The sequence below is a fragment of the Magnolia sinica genome, chromosome 6 (assembly GCF_029962835.1).
Source record: "Magnolia sinica isolate HGM2019 chromosome 6, MsV1, whole genome shotgun sequence".
NCBI classification, from domain to species: Eukaryota; Viridiplantae; Streptophyta; class Magnoliopsida; order Magnoliales; family Magnoliaceae; genus Magnolia; species Magnolia sinica.
In genome coordinates, this window is record NC_080578.1 from 5357980 (window position 1) to 5380268 (window position 22289).

The 22289-nt window shown below is 40.6% G+C and overlaps 1 protein-coding gene across 1 annotated transcript; it reads left to right on the forward strand.

The window, feature by feature from the left end:
• Positions 1-11549: 11549 nt before the first annotated feature.
• On the forward strand, positions 11550-17383 carry LOC131248040 (non-specific phospholipase C4-like). The gene is made up of 4 exons (XM_058248080.1): positions 11550-12436; positions 15440-15849; positions 16483-16653; positions 16759-17383. The coding sequence occupies exons 1-4, from the start codon at positions 11805-11807 to the stop codon at positions 17109-17111; spliced, it is 1566 nt and encodes a 521-aa protein (XP_058104063.1). The 5' UTR covers positions 11550-11804; the 3' UTR covers positions 17112-17383.
• The last annotated feature ends 4906 nt before the right edge of the window (positions 17384-22289 follow it).

Here is a 22289-nt window from a genome sequence, read left to right on the forward strand (position 1 = left end):
ATAGCCATTAAAAGTGTTAAGCGAGATTATAAAGGAACACCTAAGGCATGAGCTATTATGTGTGTGGTATTTTCAGTTATATAATAAAGGAATAACTGGTTCAATGCTGTGGCAATCAGAAATTTCGAAATAACTTTAAAATGCTTACACTAAGGAAAGATTCAAATTGCAAGATATCTTTCTTTATACATAATAACTGTTATTATTCTAGTAGAGTTTTTCATTGTTTTAAAAACCAGTGGGGGATTGTTGAAAATCAGTGGTTTTAAAAATAATAAAAATGAAAATTCAAAATTTTCAAAATTTCAGGATTTTCCTGCCAAAATACCTTTTGGATTTTTTGAATTAAAAAATGCGGTGTGTGTGCTTTGTCTCACATTGGAAATGCAAAGAATAGTTTTGTGGTTTATATGAGATGTTGAGAAGGGTATTCTTACTTGGAGCTTTTTGGAGGAGATGAAACACGGGTTGCGTGTTCCAGTGCGAAGCGCATTGGAACACACGCACGCACGCGCGCACTCGCGCTCGGGCTCGGGCACGGGCACGGGCGTGGGCGAGGGCGAGGGCGTGGGTAGTGTGGCTGTAGTGGCGCTAAATAAAGCACTTTGCACTTTGCACGTGCACATCGTGTCATAGAGTGGTCGCTCCCTCGTGAACCGGTGCGATGGGTCTAGTACGATGGGTCTGGTCAGAGCCTTAGGGCGGTGTGGATCTGAAAAGTTGGAAATGAGCCTGAATTTTATAGGTGACTGAGAACGGTCGGATCTTAAATCTGAAATGTCCAGTCGTTTCTATAAACGGATGGCTACCTTAAAAGCCACAACGGTTCAAAAATGGACGGGCCAGGATGATCCAACGGTTAGATTTACAGATTTAATGACCAAAAACATCTGGGATTAATGGACAATAGCCAGAAACATTTTTCAAACATTTTGGAGCATTGAATACTACACAACAACGGGTCTAAACATGAGGCCTATATAAACTGGACCATTCCAGTCCGATTTCATCATCTTAACACACCATCTCTCCCATCAAATTAGATACAGTCCATAACTCCATTTTAGAATATTGTTATCATCTCCATCGTCTAAATCTGTCAGAAGAAATCTACTACGTTAAAACTGTTCCATAGTGGACCTATCGTGATTGCTGCACGCTGGATCTAGATAAGGCTTGTCTTATCATGGGAGCAATTCACCTGTAACCCATCAGCAGTTAATAAGGGGGCGAATCACGTTTTAAGGACAGCGTATTTTATACGTGATTCAGCCTAGTGATAATTTTATTTTTCCATTTTTTTAATTTTCGGTGTATCCAAAAGAAATTTTATTAACAATCATAGTCTCACCTAATCCACTTCTACTTCAATTACCTTGTACTTTTGTGCCACGTGTGCTATAATTCAGCTTTAAGTACCTAAATATGCCACGTGTTACTTTGGCACCTATTATTGGCTATTTAGAAAAAAAGAATTTTTTTTTTTTTTTCACAACAAACAAATTTAAAATTAGAAAATAAAATCTAATTTTCTAAGAAAATCTTATTGAATATATATATATATATATATATATATATATATTCCTTTTCTCACAGTTTTATGAAAATAAAATTTCACAAAAAACACTCTTTCCTTTCCATTCTTGTTATTTTCATAAATCCAAGGTCCCTTCTATTGGAATACTTTGACATCATTCCACTCTTTCTTACTTAATGATAGGAACAGCCTCCAATCATTAAAAGAAAAAAAGTTCAAATATTTCCATGCAAGGGTTTATTTTCCTATCCCCTTCCGCGTTTAGGCCAATCCTATAAACCTCTTGTTTAATAAAAAGGATTTGGTTTCAATGGCTAAGCTTCCTACGTACCTTATTGAAATATATTTGGATATATTGCAGCGACCCTCTAACAACTAATAACAATTTAACAGATTACATTAATGGTTGATGGGACTATGGGTCTCATTCCTAAGGTCTCAAAATGACACAAGTTTACACAGGCAATGGCCGGCTGGGCATGAGTTGAAAGCGAAAGGTGCGTGGTAATCTACCTGCCCGTACGAGGTGTGATCCAGATCGAGTCGGGCGATTAACAAACCATTGGCTCGTACCACCTACCCAAAAAAAAAATCTGAAAATGTAAATTCAACATATTATTTGAACTTTGAAATGCTTAAGATTCCCGACAAGCATAGCTGGAAAGTGAGAGGCATGTACGCTGATGAGACCCGGGATCCAATGCGCCCTCACAAGAACCCAAAATAGTCCGGCAGTGTGATGATTGATACTCAGGCACTGGTGTGATGCTTGATACTCGAGCACTATGCAATTCTACACGTGGCATCTAATTAACTCAAAACTAAACTGTCCAAATCAGAAACCTAATTAAACTAAAAGCTACACCATTGGATTTTCTGATGAAAGATTGGTGAACATTCTACCAACGGTTGCAATGGAAAACAGAACGGTCTGAATTCAAACATTATAGTGTAGCAGAAGCAGAGCATCGACCAACTTCCTCGTCATCGAAGGTAAAGGTGGCGACTCATGCAAACAGACATGCTCAAGTGTTCTGTCAAAGAGGATTTGAGGCCCAAATGCAGCCGTACGTGTGTAGGGGTGTCAACGGCCGGGTTAAGGACGAGCCAAGCCATGTCCAATCCCGGCCCACCTTATTTTACCTCAGGCCAAACTAGGGCTGAAAGTCGGTTGGGTTGACTCAAGTTGGTGCACAACCCTAGCCCAATTCAAGATTCTTATATCTCAACCCTAATCTAACCCAACGAAACCTTAGATTAGAAATTCTCAACCCAAGCCCAACCCAAGCAGGGTTGGTCGTCTAGATATATGCTAATATATATTTTTTTATTATATTTTGGACACACATCTTACTTTTTTACCCATGATTTTATTAATTATATATGTAATTATTTGTCATAAAAGAATTTATTTTTCAAAACAAACAAGCTAAAATATTGGACAAATACTCTTTTAAAAGTTGTGTTATATAGCACGTAATTTATTTGAAAGAAAGAAATCTATTTCAACGAGAGAAATCCGGTGTATCTTGTTGGCTTAAGTCATCGGAAATGATGTGGACTAATAAAACCCGATGGCATTGGAATTTCCTGTGCTTTCAGCACAGATGATCGGTACTCAATTATAATTTATAAGGAACTCATATATAGATTGGGTTTGGGTTGGGCCAGACAACCCTAGACCTCAACCCGAGCCTGACCCAAGTTTTATCAGGTTGGTGTTTGTATAGCCTAAGTCCGAGACTGAACCCGATACATCCTGCCCAAGCCCAACCCAATGTTGGGTCGGTCGGATTGAACCCGCCCAATTTTCAGCCCTAGGCCAAACCCCACCCAGGCCGTGACGGGCCAAAAAAGCCCAGCCCGAATACTTGTAAAGGGCCAAAATTTGTAAAATAAAGAAACGTTCTGGTAGGCCCACACCTACCTCTGGCTCATGATATTCCATCCTTTCATTTGGTGAGCTCGGTTATCAAGAGAGAGAAAGAAAGACCAACCTGCAGTGATGACAAATGCTTGCCGCAATGGCAGTAAGGGTGTGGTCAATTAGAGCACAGACAGAGACATGGGAGGATTGGATTGAATGTGAGAGGTATATGGAAACATGGAATTATGGGTTGGACGTGAGAGATACCTGGAGACCTGGAGATGGTGGTTCGAAGGTCTAGAGAGAGAGAGAGAGATGGGGAGTGAGGCGGTGGGAGGAAGGACAAACTCAGTATTTCTTTCAATAGGAAAGCCCACTTGGTTGGGTTGCCCGCACGGGTGGGCCCGACGAACAGTCATGTCACCCCCATGTTGAAACTAGGTCTCAAAAACAAACCCCGTGTGTTTCTCAGGTGAAGGAAACCATCCACAGGGCAACATTAACCTTCCAAACTGTTTCTTTTCACGAGACTCACCTGAATAATAGATGAACCTGATGTTCAGGAACTATGTATGAGTTTTGGTGTGGCATCTAATGATTGGAGTGGATTTTATATTACCATGGTGGGCCCTATAAATATCAAGGATAGACATCTCTCCCAACTGTTTCCTTTATTGAGGCCCACTTGAATTATAGGATAGTCTTCTTTTTTTTTTTTTGACACAAGCGTAAAGTAGAATGGAAAATCTAATGGTTGGAGTGGATTCTACCTACCACTTTAGGGTGGACCCCATGAAAAATCAAGGGTGGACTTACCTCTGCCGCTGTCAACCAGTGCGGGTTTAGTTGTCAAAAAGGAACGATGAAGTGTGGCCCTGCCTCCCCAGGACAGTGTACCGTGGGCCCACCTTTATTTATTTATTCTAAATCCACGTCGTCCATCTGTTTTTCTAAAGCATTTTACAGCATCAGCCTTCCTTATACTATATGGTCTACCTAACATTTTGACTTGCCTTTTTATATTTTCGATGAACAGTGTCCATATAGAATACATATATGAAGGTAGGCCCGCACCTTCTTGGATGAGATGGGGTCGCACTTAATCTGCTTGCTGTGAAAAGTTTTTTCCCAGAAATAACAACACAGGTAAACCTTCTACTTTTCACGAGGGTCACAACCGTGTGTATATAAATCAGGCTAAAGTGTGATTCAGATGGGCCACATGAAGCAGTTGCAAGAGAGATGTCTACCACATCATAGGAAGCGGTGGGAATAATGATGCCACCACTGAAATCACTGTTTTCTTTGGTGTGGTCTACTTGAGCTTTGGTTTTGCCAACATTTACATCACTGTGGGGATTATAAAGTTCTCATGATGAAATATCATCAAGAGTTGCAAGGGTAATTCCATTCTTTCCAAATAGAAAACTTCTATAATTATTATGCTTTTACAATGTAAATTAGGTAATTACATCAAAACAAATAGGTTAGCTATTGGTACAGGATTGTTTTCAATGATCCAAACCTTTTGCATGATTGGACTCACCAAGGATGGAGGATGGCTTACTATTGGGACCCATCAAGGTTGGATGATAAAAATAAATATAAACTTCAAGATTGAAATATTTTATTATTTAAATTATTTAAAAGTTACGAATAGGGTCCATGTTCAAAGTAAAAGAGTTAAATAATGAAAGTGCTAAAATTTTCTCCTTGGAAAGTTTCTCAAACATGTGACAGAATTTTCGCGCACATGTAAGATCCTACCATTAACAAGTGGGAACCACTGCGAGCATGTCAGAGATAGATAAAAATCAGGTAGGTTGCTTCTGGATGGCCCCACGTATTCATGGGAAATTGGCTGTTGGTCATTTCTTCCCTGATAGTTCATTTTTTCCCAAACACGCACGTTTAAATTGACGAGTAAACAATAGATGTAATTTTGAGGGTATGACATATTGATGGAAGGTCACGCTTGATGAATGATTTGGATCTTTCACACAAGCAACAAGTTAATTAGCACGTGGCCACAAATTTTGTTTTCCATGTACTTATCTTTAACATGGGAACTGCAGGATATGAGCTGTACACAAGTTGAACTGAGTCAAGCTTGGCACAACTTAACTCGGCTCAGCCACTAGCTGACCCTAGCTTGAACTCAATTCGGCTCAGTCCTCAAGCTTGACTGGCAAACTCATCTCAGTTTAGTTAACAGCTCGAGCCAATTCAAGTCAAGTTCAATCCTATACGGCATTTTCTCAAACACATGAAGTGCACCTTCAATTTCTAACAATACGCAAAACAGCAACAATTGTTTACAAGTATTTCATCAAACACTCAGCAGGCAGCATCAAAATCAAGATATAATGGTAGTTTCATCTTGTAATGTTTCTTTTTTTTTATTTTTTATTTTTTTTTATAGTGATTTGTTTTATATCTATACTTTCCTCGCCACCAGCCGATCCTGCGAGGAATGTATGCACCCAAAACAATACTTCGTTGAGTCATTTCATCAAACAGTTGGTGAACAACATCAATATCAAAATAACCGAGTCAGGAAACTGGTTCGATTCGAATTGAGGAAATTGAAGGTGCACTTCATGTGTTTGAGAAATGTCGTACAGGCTTGAACTTGGCTTGAATTGGCTCGAACAACAACAGTTTATAAGTATTTCATCAAACACTTAGTAGGCAACATCAAAATCAAGATACAGTGGTAGTTTTATCTTGTATTTTTTTATTTTTTTTTGTAGTGATTTGTTTTATATCTATACTTTCCTCGCCACTAGCCGATCCTGCGGAGAATGTATGCACCCAAAACAACACTTCGTTGAATCATTTTATCAAACAGTTGGTGAGCAACATTAATATCAAAATAATTGAGTTAGGAAATTAGTTCGATTCGAATTGAGGTTTAGTCCAAGTTGATTCAAGATCGGACATGCTAGAACTCGACTCAAAATTTTTAAATCAGCTCGAACTCAATTTTGAACGAGTCAAATTGGGCTTTTTTGAGTCAAGTAGAGCAAGTTAACCGAGTTAACTTAGTTCCAGTACAGCTCTGCATGTAAATCACCCGCAGAGAAATTAAATCAATCTACTTATCAAGTGGGCCGCACAAATACATTGAGTGATCAGACCATCTGCTGTCTACTCATTTCAACAGCGTAGCCCAACTTTTGAATCGATCGTCCTTGTTTTTTAGTGTGGCCCACCTAGTGAGTGGACCAGTCTGTTTATTTGGCCATGGCATGCTCAGACTGCTTCGTACTTGATGAATGACGGACGGGATTGCGTACTACCCCGCCCGTCCCTAGCTCCGAACGGGCAGTTCTGTGGGCGGGTCCACTGTGATGTATTTGTACATCCAAACCGTCTATCCCTTTTATCAGATTATTTTAAGGCATCAAAACAAAAATGAGGCAGATCCAACTATCAAGCGGACCACACCAAATAATAAGCTTGTTTGCATTAAAATGCACAAAGCATTTAAATGTCAGTTGTATTAAATGCAAGAGTCATCTGTGGTGTGGTTCATTTGATCGTTGGATCTACCTCGTTTTTGTTTTGATGCTTAAAATAATCTGAGAAAAAGGGATAGACGGTTTGGATGTACAGATACATCACAGTGGGCCCACCCACAGGAGCTAGGGACGGGCGGGGGTGGTTCGCAATCCACGTCCATGAATGACTGGGCTTTTATGCCATTTAGGCACATTTATGCGAGCCAATAAACTTTCGCATCCTTCGAGTTGAGGGGAAATTTTTTATTGCAACTTTCAATAATATAGCTCTGTTTCTTTGAAAATGGTCCGTACACTTGGACTACTGTTTTGTGGATCAATGATAGAGAGATTAGGACGTCCAAAACTTGAAGATTTCGGGGGCAGCCGCCGCTGCCTGTGTATCTTTCCAGATCAACGGTTTGGATCACCAAATATATATCATTTCCAACAGCTATAAGCCTATAAGTCATAGCAAATGTCACACGTTATATCTGACGTTCATCTATTGCTCTTTAACGTGGAACTATGGATGGGACGAGGGGCCTACCGCCTACCCCACAGTTCCTACCAATCGCTGACGTCCAATGGTAAAAAGTCCTCCAACAAAACTAGGATAAATTCATCAGATTATCTGAAACAAAGCTTAAGCCGATCCACTCATCTGATGGACCACAACTGAACAACCGAGTATTGGGTCAGTTCGTTGGCTATTCGTTAATTCCAACAGTCGGGCCGAATGCATAATTTTGGCCCACCTGATGACTGTATCGGCTTCGACTGTCCACCAGGTGATCTTCCTAACAGGATCCACCTTTTTTGCACGGCTTGGATGTCTTTCATAAGTGATACATCGTAATTAAAAAATGGTGCAGTATTGCAATTTGCATGCTTAACATATTCTACAATAAAGAAACATGTAAATGAATCAAATTACACCGTCCGAAGCGTGGACCATTCTATATAACTCTTAAAAAGAAAGTTGTTCTGATTTGATTTTAAAAAATGGCTCACTTGTGGACTTCCAAGGGACGACCAGAATGGAAGATTAGCAACCGTCCAAAGTTAACCAACGAATGCCATTGACCAGAATACAGAATGATTTGACATATTTTAATTTTGGGTAGGTAACCATCCAATATCTGACCTCGGATTTGGATAGCGAACCTTGCCTTCTACACTGTCGCTACTCATGTATTTCACATGAATCATTGATAGAGGTGTACACAAACTGAGCCAGCTCGGGTAGCTCGCTTGATTCGACTTGGTTCGAAGCTGAGTCCGATCTGATTTTTTAAGCTCGAAAATAAGTTCGAGCCAAGTTTGAGTTAGCCCTAACTTAACTCGAATCAGATCATATCCAGCTCGAATCAAATTTGGATCCAACCAGTTCGGTGACTTAGTTACTTTGATATCGATGATGCTCACCAAGTGTTTGATGAAATAACTCAAAGAAGTGTGGCCGATAGTAAGAAAGGTATAAACACCCCTTTTATTTTTCTTGATTTTTATGTTACTTAGAAAGTGCTTGATAAAATACCTGTAAAACCATTGCTAATGTCTCAAATATAATAAGATTTTAAAGGTGCAATCCAAATGTTTGTGAAAATGTTGCAATGGCAAACTCAACTCAATCTTGGCTCGAACTCGGCTTGATCTGGCCCGCATTGTTGATCGAACCGAGCCGAGCTGACCAGTCAGGCTCGAGGACCAAGCCAAGCCGAGGTCAGCTAGTGGCCAAGCCGAGTCGAGCTGAGGCCAGGTAGACTCGATGTACACCCCTAATCATAAATGAGACTTAAGTTTTGTGCCCTAAACCTAACATGGGATGACTGACTAGTGGGCAGGGTGGATTTCTTATAAGCCTTATGGTAGGGCTAGCCAAGGTGTGGCCCATCTCATCAAATGGTGTAGTAATGAAAATGTTAACCAAGGGTGGTTGAATGATAATCCTTTATCAATGAAATAGCTTTTGGTTGAGTGATAATCCTCATCGATAAAGTAGCTCTTTAAAAACCTTTATAAATAAAGTATTGGAATGTAAATTCAATATTAATTAGGTAGTTGTTTACAAAATTCCTTTAATATAATGTATCCCAGGCCAATTGGACAATTCTTTAGTGCATGTGTATCATCCATGACGGAAGCAGATTGCGTGTTTCCCCTGCCTAAACAATAATCTATCCAGGCGGAGCTCCGTGGGCCCCACCATGACGTATGACTTTTATCTACACCGTTCATCCATTTTCCAATCATTTTAAGATATGAACCCAAAAATAGGTAGAACCAAGGCCTGAGTGTATCACACAATGGAGATTAAATTGTCACCCTTAAAAAATTCCTGTGAGCGGTAGAAGTTTTAGATTATTATGAAATTAGTGTTTTCTCTTCATCCAGTTTTATATGACCTTACGAACAGGTTGGATTGCAGATAAACATCACCGTGACTCCTAGAAAGATTTCAACCGTCAGTGTCATTATCGTAGCTGCTTCCTGTAGTGCGGTCAAATTGAGAATTGGACACGCCTAATTTGCATACTCCCATCCTAAAATGATTTGAAAAACATAGATGGACGACCTGAATAAACCCCATACATCACAGTGGCTCCCACGGAGCTCCCGCCTTACCCATTAAGCATTTAATGGGTCCAGGATGGCGAGACAGTGTTTCCATCCATGAAACCCTTGCCACGGCAGCGGAATACGTACTGCCCCCTGCTAGAATACGCGTTTTGACTAGTGGCTAGTGATCGGTGCTCTGTGGGCCCCACTATAATGTATGCGTTTTATCTATGCCATCCATTCACTTTTTCATGTCATTTTGGGGCTTGACCTGAAAAAAAGAGGCATATCTATATTTCCGGAGGGCTACACTATAGCAAAACAGTAGTGACCGATTGTCCACTATTAAAAATTTCTTGGGGCTACTATAATGTTTATTTGGCATTAACTTATTGGTTCGGTCACATAGAATTAAATGAAGGGAAGAAGTTTTTAATATTGGGCATTCAATCAACACTGTTTTCCTGCAACATGGTATACATAGAAAAGTTCAAGGATAAGTTATATAAGTGGTATATTGATTTCCCTCCCCACAACAATGACTGCCCATGTACCAATAAAAGATTGGAAAACTACCGCAGCCTTGCTTCCGCCATGTGCGTACTTATTTTTTTACTCGTGCCTTAAAATTATCTGAAAAAATAAATGTAGTGCAGTTGAAATATATAAATCATATTTGGGCCCACGAAAGCAACGTGCACTATCCAATGGTCACTAACCAATCGGCATTCCCCGCTGGATGGAAATCGGTCCAGGAAGGATCTCTGTGAGGCCCCATTGATGTATGGGATTTATCCACGCTTTTCATTCGTTTTTCCAAAATCATTTTTTTTTAAAAAAAAGGCAAGGACTCAAGTTGACCACACCACAGGAAGCAAGGGTGGTAATGACGTCTACCATTAAAATGACGTCCACCGTTAAAAACTTAGTGGGGTTACAAACTTTGAGTCCGGATCAGTCTCATTTTTTTGGATGGTACCATGAAATAACCTGAAAATTTGATGAACAAAGTGGATAAAATTCATACGTTACTGTGAGGACCCCACAGGGCCACTGCCTGGACTGATTCCGTCCAGGCGGGGCAGGACGCAGCCGCTTTGCCAGACTATCTTATGAGTCAAAAAAGAGGAATGGCTGGTGACATGGGAATCGACAATGTGGAGTTCATTCGTACCTGAGAATTCAATTTCTCGTAGAACGGTGGAAAAAAATAGTAATAAAACTTTTTTGAAGCAATGTAAAACACGGAAACGGATTGGCTACTCCCCCTGACACCAGCCAATGGCTGGTCGGTGCTCCGTGGGCCCTATCATAATGTGTGTGTTTCATCCATGCCTTCCATCTATTTTTATAGATCATTTCACAGTGTGAGACAAAAAATGAGGTATATCCCAATTTAAATGGCCACATTAAAGGAAACAGTTTTGAATGAGCGTCGACCATTGAAATCATTTTGGGGGCCATAAAAGTTTTGGATCAAGCTGATTTTTGTTTGTTCCATTCATCTGGGCCTGTATGACCTAATTAATAGATTGGATGTCAAATAAACAGTACAGTGGGCCTTAGAGGATTTTAAGGGTGGATATCCAATCACTATTGTTTTCATGTGTTATGGTCCACTGGAGATTTATATCCGTCTTATTTTTTTAGATCAAGTCATAAAATGATCTGTCAAAATGGATGAAAGGAATGGATGAAACAAATAAATCATTTTGGGTCCCACAGAGCACCGACCATCAGCCACGGGGCTGGTGTCAGGGGGAGTAGCCAATCCGTTTCCGTAAAACACGTGGTTTGATTGGGACGCGGATTGCGTCCTACCCCCGCCGGTCCTTGCCCCGAACGGGCAGTTCTGTGGGCGGGTTCACGGTGACGTATATTAAATCCAAACCGTCTATCCCTTTTATCAGATTATTTGAAGCCAAAGAAACAAAAATGAGACAGATCTAATTATCAAATGGGCCACACCGCAGATTACTCTTGCATTTAATGTAACCAAGCTTATTATTTGGTGTGGTCCAATTGAGCGTTGTACTTCCTCATTTTTACATTCATGCCTTAAAATGATATGAGAAAAGGAATTGACGGCTTGGATGTATAGATAAATCACGATGGGCCGGCCCACAGAACTGCCCGTTCGGGGCTAGAGACGGGCGGGGGTAGGACGCAATCCGCGTCCGATTGATTGTACATTGGGGACATTAGGTAAAAATCCCTTCTCTTTACTTCGTTCACAATCTTTCCTCAGCTCTCTTGAGTTCATACAAATCCTTCTTTCTCCCGCCACGAAACCGCCCTCCACTCTCAAAACCGAAAAGGCAAAAAGCCAGAAACTATGCAGTCCGAAACCGCTACCCCTTATCCCATCAAAACCGTGGTGGTTTTGGTCCAAGAAAACCGCTCCTTCGACCACATACTCGGATGGATGAAATCCCTCAATCCCGAGATCAACGGCGTCACGGGCACCGAGTTCAACCCCATCTCCACAACCGAACTCGAATCCGAGCGGATTTACTTCGGGGACCGGTCCGAATACGTCGACCCGGACCCGGGGCACACCATCGAGGAGATCTACGAGCAGGTTTTCGGGGAGGAATATCCCGTCAACGGCGGAGAGGGATCTTCCGTCAAGGCTCCGTTAATGAACGGTTTCGCGCAGCAGGCGGAGAAAGTGCAGAAGGGGATGTCGAAGACAGTGATGAATGGATTCCGTCCGGACGCCGTGCCGGTTTACAAGACGCTGGTGTCGGAATTCGCTGTTTTTGATAGGTGGTTCTCGTCCGTTCCCTCGCTGACTCAGCCGAATCGGCTGTTCGTGCACTCGGCCACGTCGAACGGTTCGACTGCCAATGACACGATGCAGCTCATACTGGGGTATCCGCAGAAGACGATTTTTGAGTCGTTGGATGAGGCTGGATTAACGTTTGGGATTTACTATCAGTACCCTCCTTCCACGCTTTTCTACAGGTGAGAGACAGCTAAGACCGGTACTTGTATTTTCCTTTGAATACATTGCGACGTATCGCAATCGAAAACGCTTGCTTGGCCAGGCGGAGCAATGACGGGGCGTGACTATTCGCTGACGTGGACGGAGGACTTCGTGCCCATGCGATCTACTCCGTCCATTAGGTGCACCACCCTGTGTTTTGGATAGAATCCAAGAATCAGGTCGATTCAAAACTCAGGTGGTAACAGCTGAGATGGGAAGTCCCACCGTTAAAATCGTCCAAATTGTGTGGGGTCCATCATGGTGCTTATATGCGATCCAATCCACTCATAATGTGGACCCACACCAGGATGAGTGAATCATTAGAAAATCGGACATTACAAGACTCATGTGGGTCATACCAAGTAAATTTAGAGTTTTTAACCATGACTTTACATCATTCCTTATGGTGTGGCCCACCTAAGTCTTGGACTTGAATGAATTTGAGTATTCATGGTGGAAATACGGTGGAGCACCTGATTTACGCCGCGGATTTGTTTCCATTTTTTACCGGTCGGTTAGTTGTAGGCGCAATCCTACTGCCATAGGATACGTCTCCATTGAAATATTTTAGAGTCCGGATCCTCTGTTATCAAGTCAACAGAGAATTCCAGATACCCAAATTCTCATTGGTCCACGTCACCACTCACTAAAAAATTAAAAAAAAACCAAAAACAGCTTCGGACGCCAAACCATTAGGGTAACACGAATTCTTTGTTGACCTGATAACAGAGGTCTCCATTGAAATATTTTAACCCTCAGATCATTGAAAGGTGAAGCATATCGCTTATAAATATGATCAAAAGGCTAAAATATGGACGAATATCCGATGGTTTTTGTCCTACGTATGTTTTTGCAATACGATCGGGATGTATTCCAGCACAGCTCACGTGGAGCTTTGCTAAGCCCAACGCGTTGACACGGGGCGCATGTGATCCAACAGTTTATGTCACCGTGTGAAGCATGTCTAACGGCGGCTTTCATGGACGCGGAAGTCTAATGGCGGCTTTTATGGACGCGGATTAGCTACTGACAGGTTGATTAGCGAGACTCGCTACTGTTACTGAAGTGACGTCACCAAGTGCGGTGGCACCGCCATGATGTATGCGTTGTATCACACCGTTCATCCATCATTTTAGACTATGATCCAAAGAATGAGGCATATCCAAATCTGGAGTGAACCCCACCATAGAAAACAGTTAGGAGAGTGACGTGCACCGTTGAAATCCTCTTAAGGTCCACCATGATGTTTATTTGAGATCCAACCTGTTCATGTGTTAACGCATACATTAAAGAAGGGAAAACACAAATATCAGCTTGAGCGAAAACTTTTGGGTCCATTAGAAGTTTTTAATGGTGGGCGTCACTCTCTCCACTTTTTTCTGTGGTGGTGTCCACTCGAGCTTTGGATCTGACTCATTCTTTGGATATTGCCCTAATATGATCTTTCCAAATGAATGAACGGCGTGGATACAGAACATAAATCATGGTGGGGCCACGGAACTTTATGACGTCACTTCAGTAGCGAGTATCGCTTAGCTAATCCGCGTCCGGCTTTCATTCGCCGCTGTTTCCTGTGGTGTGTTCCACTGGGAGCAGATTTGGTGACGGTGCGACACTTAGCGAGGGACTCATCTTGATGTCTTTATTCTATATCCACACGGTCCATCCGTTTTGCCATTATATTTCAGGGTTTGAGCCTTAAAATGAAGAAAATCCAAATGCAAGGTGAACCATACTATCATTAAAAATCCCTTAAAGCCACCTTAATATTTTCGAAATATTTATTTTCCATCTTGATAAGGTCACGTGAACATGAATGAAAGGAAAAAACAAATATCAGCTTGATCAAAAAAAATAAAATTGGCCTATTAATGTGTCCAATGATAAGGTCTACTTTAGAATCGAAAATGCTTCATTTTTTGGCTTATTGGCTAAAATGACCTTGCAAAACATATGAACAACGTGGATATAGAATAAAAAGGTCAAGGTGAGCCCATTTTAAAAGCCCCACCGTCTTGGGAGAGGCTGGGCCACGCCTAATCCGCTCTCTTGCGCTTTAGCTTTGAATCTGCCTCATGTTTAGGCTCATGCTTCAGAATGAGTTGGCTACATGGATGAACAAAGTATATACCACAGAAGCTGCAGGCGGACCCCACCATTAACGAGCTCCGTCATAGTACTGGTCCAAGCTGGCAAAAGGGAATGCGGATAAAACACATATTGCAGTGGCCCTAAAGAATCCTTCACCACGTAGCTAGTGGTGTTTGGCTCACCACGTGTTCGGAAGCTAGGTGGGGCCACCCTAATGTTTGTGAGAAATTCACCCCATCTATCTATTTTGCAGTTATTTTAGCACATGGGTAAGCGGGCCATACCGCAGGAAATAGAGGGGATTGAATGACCACAGTTGAAACAATATTGGGACACATAAGTTTTGAACGAGGCTAATATTTTGTGTTTTCTGTTCATACCAATGGGAATGTCCTGAATGGTTAAGATGGTATATAAACATCACAGTGGACCACGGAAGGATTTCAACGGTTGTTATTTCCCTCCCTACTTTTTTTTCTAAGTCGTGTGGTTCACTTGGGTTTTGGATCTGCCTCATTTCTGGGTTCATGTCCTCACACGATCAGAAAAAAACGGATGGAAGGGATAGATTTCCCGCAAACATCACGATGGGCCCCACCTAGCTGTCACCTCCCTGTCGGGAAACCACATACCTTTCCAGGCATTCGTCATCCACTATGGACCAATTAGATCAATGGTCTGGATCTATGAATCATGGCCCCACCATGTACTTAATCCTCATACATGGGGGACTTGGGTTTGAATAGGTGTGTTCAATACCTTGATGATCAAAACCGTTGATCTGATGGGTCCCACAACGGATTGTTCATCCCTGAAACATACTGCTATTGTTGGCCCATCAGATAAGTTGTCCGCATTTCCTTCTAATTCTCAGTTTTTCACCCAAACAGGAACTTAAGGAAGTTGAAATACATAGGGAAATTCCACAACTTCGATCTGCAGTTCAAGAGTCACTGTGAAGAAGGGAAGCTGCCAAACTATGTGGTGATTGAGCAACGATATTTCGACATGAAACTGCTGCCTGGGAACGACGATCACCCATCGCACGACGTCTCAGAAGGGCAGAAATTCGTGAAAGAGGTCTACGAGGCTCTTCGAGCAAGCCCGCAGTGGAATGAGATGTTGTTCATCATCACCTATGATGAGCATGGAGGATTCTATGATCATGTCCCGACTCCTGTGACTGGGGTCCCGAGCCCGGATGACATTGTGGGTCCCGAGCCATATAACTTCCGGTTCGACCGACTTGGTGTTCGGGTCCCCACCATCATGATTTCTCCTTGGATCGAGCGAGGAACTGGTGAGCGGACTATAGAATTGGATGTTGAAGTCGCGTTTGGATGCTCTATTGATTCGAACTCCAAACGCATGGAATATTGCTATTGAGATTTGATCATCGATGTCAGTTAAAATGGTTCTAACTCCACTTTAGCTATTTCTAAGGCCGGTTTGAATTGGTGGAATCCACTTTTCTACCATGGAAAAGAAATTATTTCCCTCCAATGTGCCATTTTTCACCATTCGCGAAAACAAAAGCAACTGTGGAAATCGATTACCATCTGAACAATTTTCTTTAGAAAATGGTAGTTTTTATTTCTTTAAAAAGAATGAAAAAAGAAACAAAGAAATGAAGATTTCCGTGTTTTCCAAGTGAATACTATAACAAATATGTTATTTGGATTCTTTTCCACTGGGTAGATTTCCTCCAATGTGACATTTTCCATTCCAAATCAACTTATTCAATTCCACCAATCCAAAGAAGAACAAATATTGACTTAGATGATTGCATTTCATTCTAATTGAGCATCCAATCAGACCCAATGGAGAATAGCATGTATGTTAATTCCTCTATGTTTGCACAAAAGGACACTCTAACAACAAGCATTTAACCTCACTCCTAGATAATCTTCTGATGTTTCTGTTGTTTTTGCAGTGATACACGGACCAGTGGGGCCATATGCTACATCTGAATTTGAACACTCTTCCATTCCAGCAACAGTGAAGAAGATTTTCAACTTGAAGGACTTCTTGACAAAGCGCGATGCATGGGCCGGCACATTTGAGACTGTCATAACACTCGATAGTCCTAGAACAGACTGCCCAGGTGAGGATGCATTGCTTAATCATCATCCGAACTGATTTCAGCCTTTATTATTATTATTATTACATTGGAGTAATATGCTTGCAATATTTGTATGGTAATTTGCAGTTACATTGCCAGAGCCAACGAAACTGAGAGAGGGCGATGCAAACGAATCAGCGAAGCTAAGCGAATTTCAACAGGAATTGGTGCAAATGGCTGCCACCTTGAACGGGGATCATAGTAGAGATATCTATCCACACAAGCTAGTGGAGAACATGGCAGTCAAGGACGCCACCAATTACATAACAGATGCCTTCAAAACCTTCTTAGAAGCATGTGAGAACGCCAAGAAGAATGGAGCGGATGAATCAGAGATCGTCGTTGTGTCAAGCCATCCTAAGGAGCCACCAGTGGAGAAGAAGAAGAAGAAATCCTTTGCTCATAAAATGTTTGCCTGTTTGGCTTGCAATAATTCTTAGAGACTCAGTTACAATTTATTTTCTTGTTTCATTAAATTGTTTCGTATCATTAAAAAATAAGCCCACGCAAAAAGATTGATCTGATTTTTTAGAATTATTGCCAAGTCCCAATTTAAATGAATTATTAAGCAAGTTTTGATTGAGTTAAATTAGAAAATGGTTAATAAGATTAGGAAAACCATCTTCTATATAAGGGCTAGCTAATATATACTCAATCCATGGAAAACGTCCCTTCCTCTCCAGCTTGTTGAGTAAAGTAGTTTGTTGGTTTATCTTTTTACTTCTCATAAGGATATAAATGGGCCAGGATCGGGCCTGAAAAATCAGAATTTTAACCTGGCTTGACGGCCCTGCCTAAAACAGTTCAAAATCTGGGCCAAGACCTCCCAGGCCCAGCCCGTTGTCAGCCCCAATTTTTCCATACACTCTTTTCTGTTTTCATTTTCTTCCTTCTTCTTAGTAGATTTTAAGACTTTTCTATCCATAGCCTTGTTTGCATGATTATTTTATATATATATATATATATATATATATATATAGATTACCATCAATGAAACTAATCGCACACGAAAATCAAATACATGCTCTAGTGTTTGATTGAATTGTGTAAATAGTGATCTTCCTAAGAGGGTCCACCTTTTGGTCACATTGAAATTAAAAAACGTTGCATCATTGCAATTTTCTAGCTTAACATATTCTATGACAAACAGGGTCTATAAAGAAGGATGTAAATGAATCAAATTACACAGTCCAAAATGTAGACCGTAACTATATAACTCTTAAAGAGAAAATTGTGCTGATTTGATTTTTTTTTTTTTTTTAATGCCTACTTGGGGACTTCAAATGGACGGCCATAAAGGAAGACAGGCTACGGTCCAAAATTAACAAACGAATGCCATTGATTATAATATTGAATGGTTTGATAAATTTAATTTTGGGCATGTAACCTCCCAACGTGTGTCCACGAATTCGCGTTGATTAATATAAGGGAGTTTTTTTATAAACACCTACTTAGTTAATATATATTTTACAATATAAGACCTTTTCTAACAAAAGTTATGAAAAAGCTATCTCATTAATGGAAGTATTACCATTCCACTGCCTTCCCTTAACATTCTTAACAGCCTAGTTGTGAGCAAATGGGTGGCTGGGCTGGAGGAACCGGTCCATGACTTGACATCGGTGGAATGCTACCTCCAATTCCCTGTATGTTCGATAGAGTCAGATATTCCCCTGCGGAGTACGCCGATTACCCCCGAACCATATAAGATAGTTACCACCTATCATATGGCTTTCTAACTCCACTTCTTTTTCTGGCCGTTCCGCTACGTTGGATTGATGGTAGTATCAGAGAAATCCCCTGACATTTTGGACAGAATGCTGTGAAATCTACCTCGAACACCACATGTCAACTCATGCTAGGTCTTCGTCACAAAACTCAGTCCCATCCACTGTTCATATGGACCACATGATTGGAAACAATGTAAAATAGAACCCTCACCATCCAAACAGTTTCTCTAGGTGTGGCTCACTTGAATTACATATGAACTTGATTTTTATACTCCAAGTCTATGGTTCGGCATCTAATGATTGGAGTGGATTTTAATAGATTATCATGGTGGTCCTTATAAAAATCAAGGGTGGACTTTTCTCTCTCGACTCTTTACTTTGGTTTGGCCACTTGAATTGCAGGTCAGCCTAATTTATTATTATTATTATTATTATTATTATTATTTTGTTTCCAAGCCTAACGTAGGCTTACATATTTAATGGTCAGAGTGGATCTCACGTACACACATTATGGTGAGCTCCATCAAAATCAAGACTAGGTTCTTTTATTAAGGTCTCAAGTTCAACCAATTTGACCACAGTTTATGGTCCACGCACTTCTAACAAGTTAAGTTCCCATGACTTCTAATCTCTTAATAAGTTGGCCCCATAATGAGGAATACCCATCTAAAAGTCATCCCTATTCTTTTTCTTCTTTTTTTTTTTTTTTTTACACACACACACACACCCCACACACTCACGCTAGTGGAATTTCACCACCCATGGGTACTCGAACCCTTGACCGGGAGTTGAAACTCCTGAGAGTCTGCCAACCGAGCAAGAGTTAGGACCCATAAAAAAAAAACGTCACCCCTATTCACTTGTAAAGCGAGCCGCATCATAAAACCATGTATAGCTATTAATAGAGATCAAAATACTAGTCCACTTGATTAGTAGATAGGGCCAGGGTTTTTTTAATTAAGTGTTCTTCATCATAGGTCCAACCTATTAAAGGCGTTGGATGTCCCATGTACTTAATAAGTTAGAAATTATCAACAAGTGACTATAACTATTGTTCCAACTGGTTTGACATACCTCTGTTTTAAATATATCGTTTGTTTTTAGGATGGAGCCCGCCATTTGATTTTTGGCAAGGCCCACCATGGTGTATATATGAAATCCACTTTGACCATTGGATATGTAATATCACTTTAGCCACCGGGTCAAAATATCAAGGTGACTTGTGATTCAGGTGGGCCACATCAAAGAAAACATTTCAGAGAGAGACATCTATCATTGATATTTACATATACCCACGGGATGATTATATAGAATCCACTCCAACCATTAGATGCCACATCATAATTTAAGCATGTGGCCTATAAAACATGCTCATTTGTGATTTAGGTGGGCTACACCAATAGAAAAAGTTTAGAGGGTGAGTGTTGCTTTTTAAAGTGTTTTCAATCATGCGCTCCACATGAATCATGGATGGGGTTGGTGCATGTGACTTATCCACACTGCATCTTTCCGATGTGATAATTTACTTTTTTTAACACTTGAATCGAAAAATTTATAAAATCAATGTGGGGCCCATTGGGATGTATGTGACTTATCTACACCGCTCATTTGTTATGCTAGTTGAATTTAGGGCATGAGCAAAAAATAAATTAAAAAATGAGGTAGATCCAAAAATCAAGTGGACTACACTACAGGAAACAACAAGAATTGAACACATATCATTAAAAACTTCTTGGGGCCTTTAAAAGTTTAGAATCAAGCTAATATTTGTGTTTTCCCCTTATCCATGTCTGTGTGACCCTATGAACGGTTTAGATGATTAAAAAAACTCAATGTGGGCCCAGTGAAAGAAACAACTTTCAATGGTGGATGACTTAAGGCCATTATTTCCTTTTGTGTGGGCCATTTGAGGGTTAGATCTACATCATTTTTCTACTCATGCTCTAAAATGTTCTAATAAAATAGATGGAAGGTGTGGATATATCATATACATTACGGTGGGGTTCACATATTTAAGTCAACACTTTTGTATCAATTTTCAAGGTGGAATTACTCTCACATTCTCAAATACGGTGAAAAAGCAATAATTACTTATTTACCAGGATTTACTTGTATCATGGAAAATCAACTAGTAAGGGTGTACATCGAGTCGAACCGAGTCGAGATAGCCTCAGGTCGACTCAGCTCGGCCACTAGTTGACCTCAGCTCGAACTCAGCTCTACTCGGTCCTCGAGCCTGACTGGCCAGCTCGACTTGGTTTGGTCAGCAGCTCGGGCCAATTCGAGCTGAGTTCGAGCCTAGACCGAGCCGAGTTTACCATTGTAGCATTTTCAAAAACACCTGGACCGCACCTTTAAAATCTCACTGTATTTGAGATAGCAATAATGGTTTTACAGGTATTTTATCAAACACCTTCTAAGCAACATAAAAATCAAGAAAAAAAGGGTGTTGGCTTCATATACATACCTTCCTTGCCACCAGCCACACTTCTTTGAGTCATTTCATCAAACACTTGGTGAACAACATCAATATTAAAGTAACTAAGCCACCGAACTGGTTCGATCCGAGTTCGATTCGAGCTAGGTTGATCCGAGTCGAGTTGAGCTAGGGCCAACTCAAACTCATTTTCGAGCTCAAAAAATCAACTTGACTCGGCTCGAACTCAACTTCAAACCGAGTTGAATCGAGCTTTTTCAAGTCGAGTCGAGCAAGCTAATCGAACTAGCTCAGTTCGTGTACACCTTTATCAACCGGGCCCGTGTTTTAACCCTTATCTTTATAATTAGGGGGTATTTTTGGATTTTAAAAAATATGGTCATATGATCATATGCGGATCAAACGGCATATGATAGTAGGTGGCAATACAATAACGCGATCGAAAGGCAGGCAACTCCCTTCAAATACGTAAACGATAGGCTTAGTTTAAAAAATGACCTAAAAAGTATATGGGTTTTCGTAAATAACTCTTTTTAAAAAGGTTTTCTAAAACTACAGTCGAAGGATTATCATTCCACTACCTTCCATTACTGTTATTAACACCCCCTTTGGTCCATCATGTGAGCAAATGGGTGGCAGCTAGAGTGGGCCCTACCGTATAGCTTATATGAAATCCATCCCAACTGCTAGGTCGGTGATCCCATGTTAGCTATATGAAATCCATCCGAACTTCCTTTATCCTATGAATATACTAGCAGGAGCAGCAACACCTCCTTCCTCCCTAGACCAAACGCCACCATTCCCTTTGTTGGACACGGTGGTGGATTTGTGCAAATCCAAAACCGTGATCTTATGAGCCAACTGTGCATAACGTGTGAGAACCGTGTATGCTATCTGTGCTGTTGGATTTTATTTTTTTTCTTTTAAGTTTAGAGTATTAGCTGGGTAAAGATAATGGTAGATATTTTCTGGATTTTCTCTTTGAATTTTTTCTTTCTTTAGCTGCCCCTAGGATGAATCTAGACAAGGATAAATTAGTCATTTCACAGAATAAGAAAGCCTATAAAAGGTAGCAGTGTTATACATTTTTATTCATTCCAATATACAGCAACAGTTCTCTCTTCCTCTATTAAAAGTTTTATTTTTTTTATTATTTTTTTTATGGTGGTTGCAGCCACACGTCAACAAGAAGCTAGGTTTTAGACCCAATAAACTGGTATCAGAGCCATCAGTTGTAGTGGGCCCATAACCCACAGGTCCCAGTTTTTTCTAGAAAAAGTTTCTAGCAATTTTTAGCCAAAAACAGAATTTTTTAGAAAATTCTGTACAAGAAAAAAAAATCAGATTTCAAGAAAAAAAAAAATCTGTTTTAAAAAATCAGATTTCAGCCAAGGATCTACCATTTCAACCAAAAAATAAAAAATAAAATCAGATTTTAGCCAAAAAAAAAA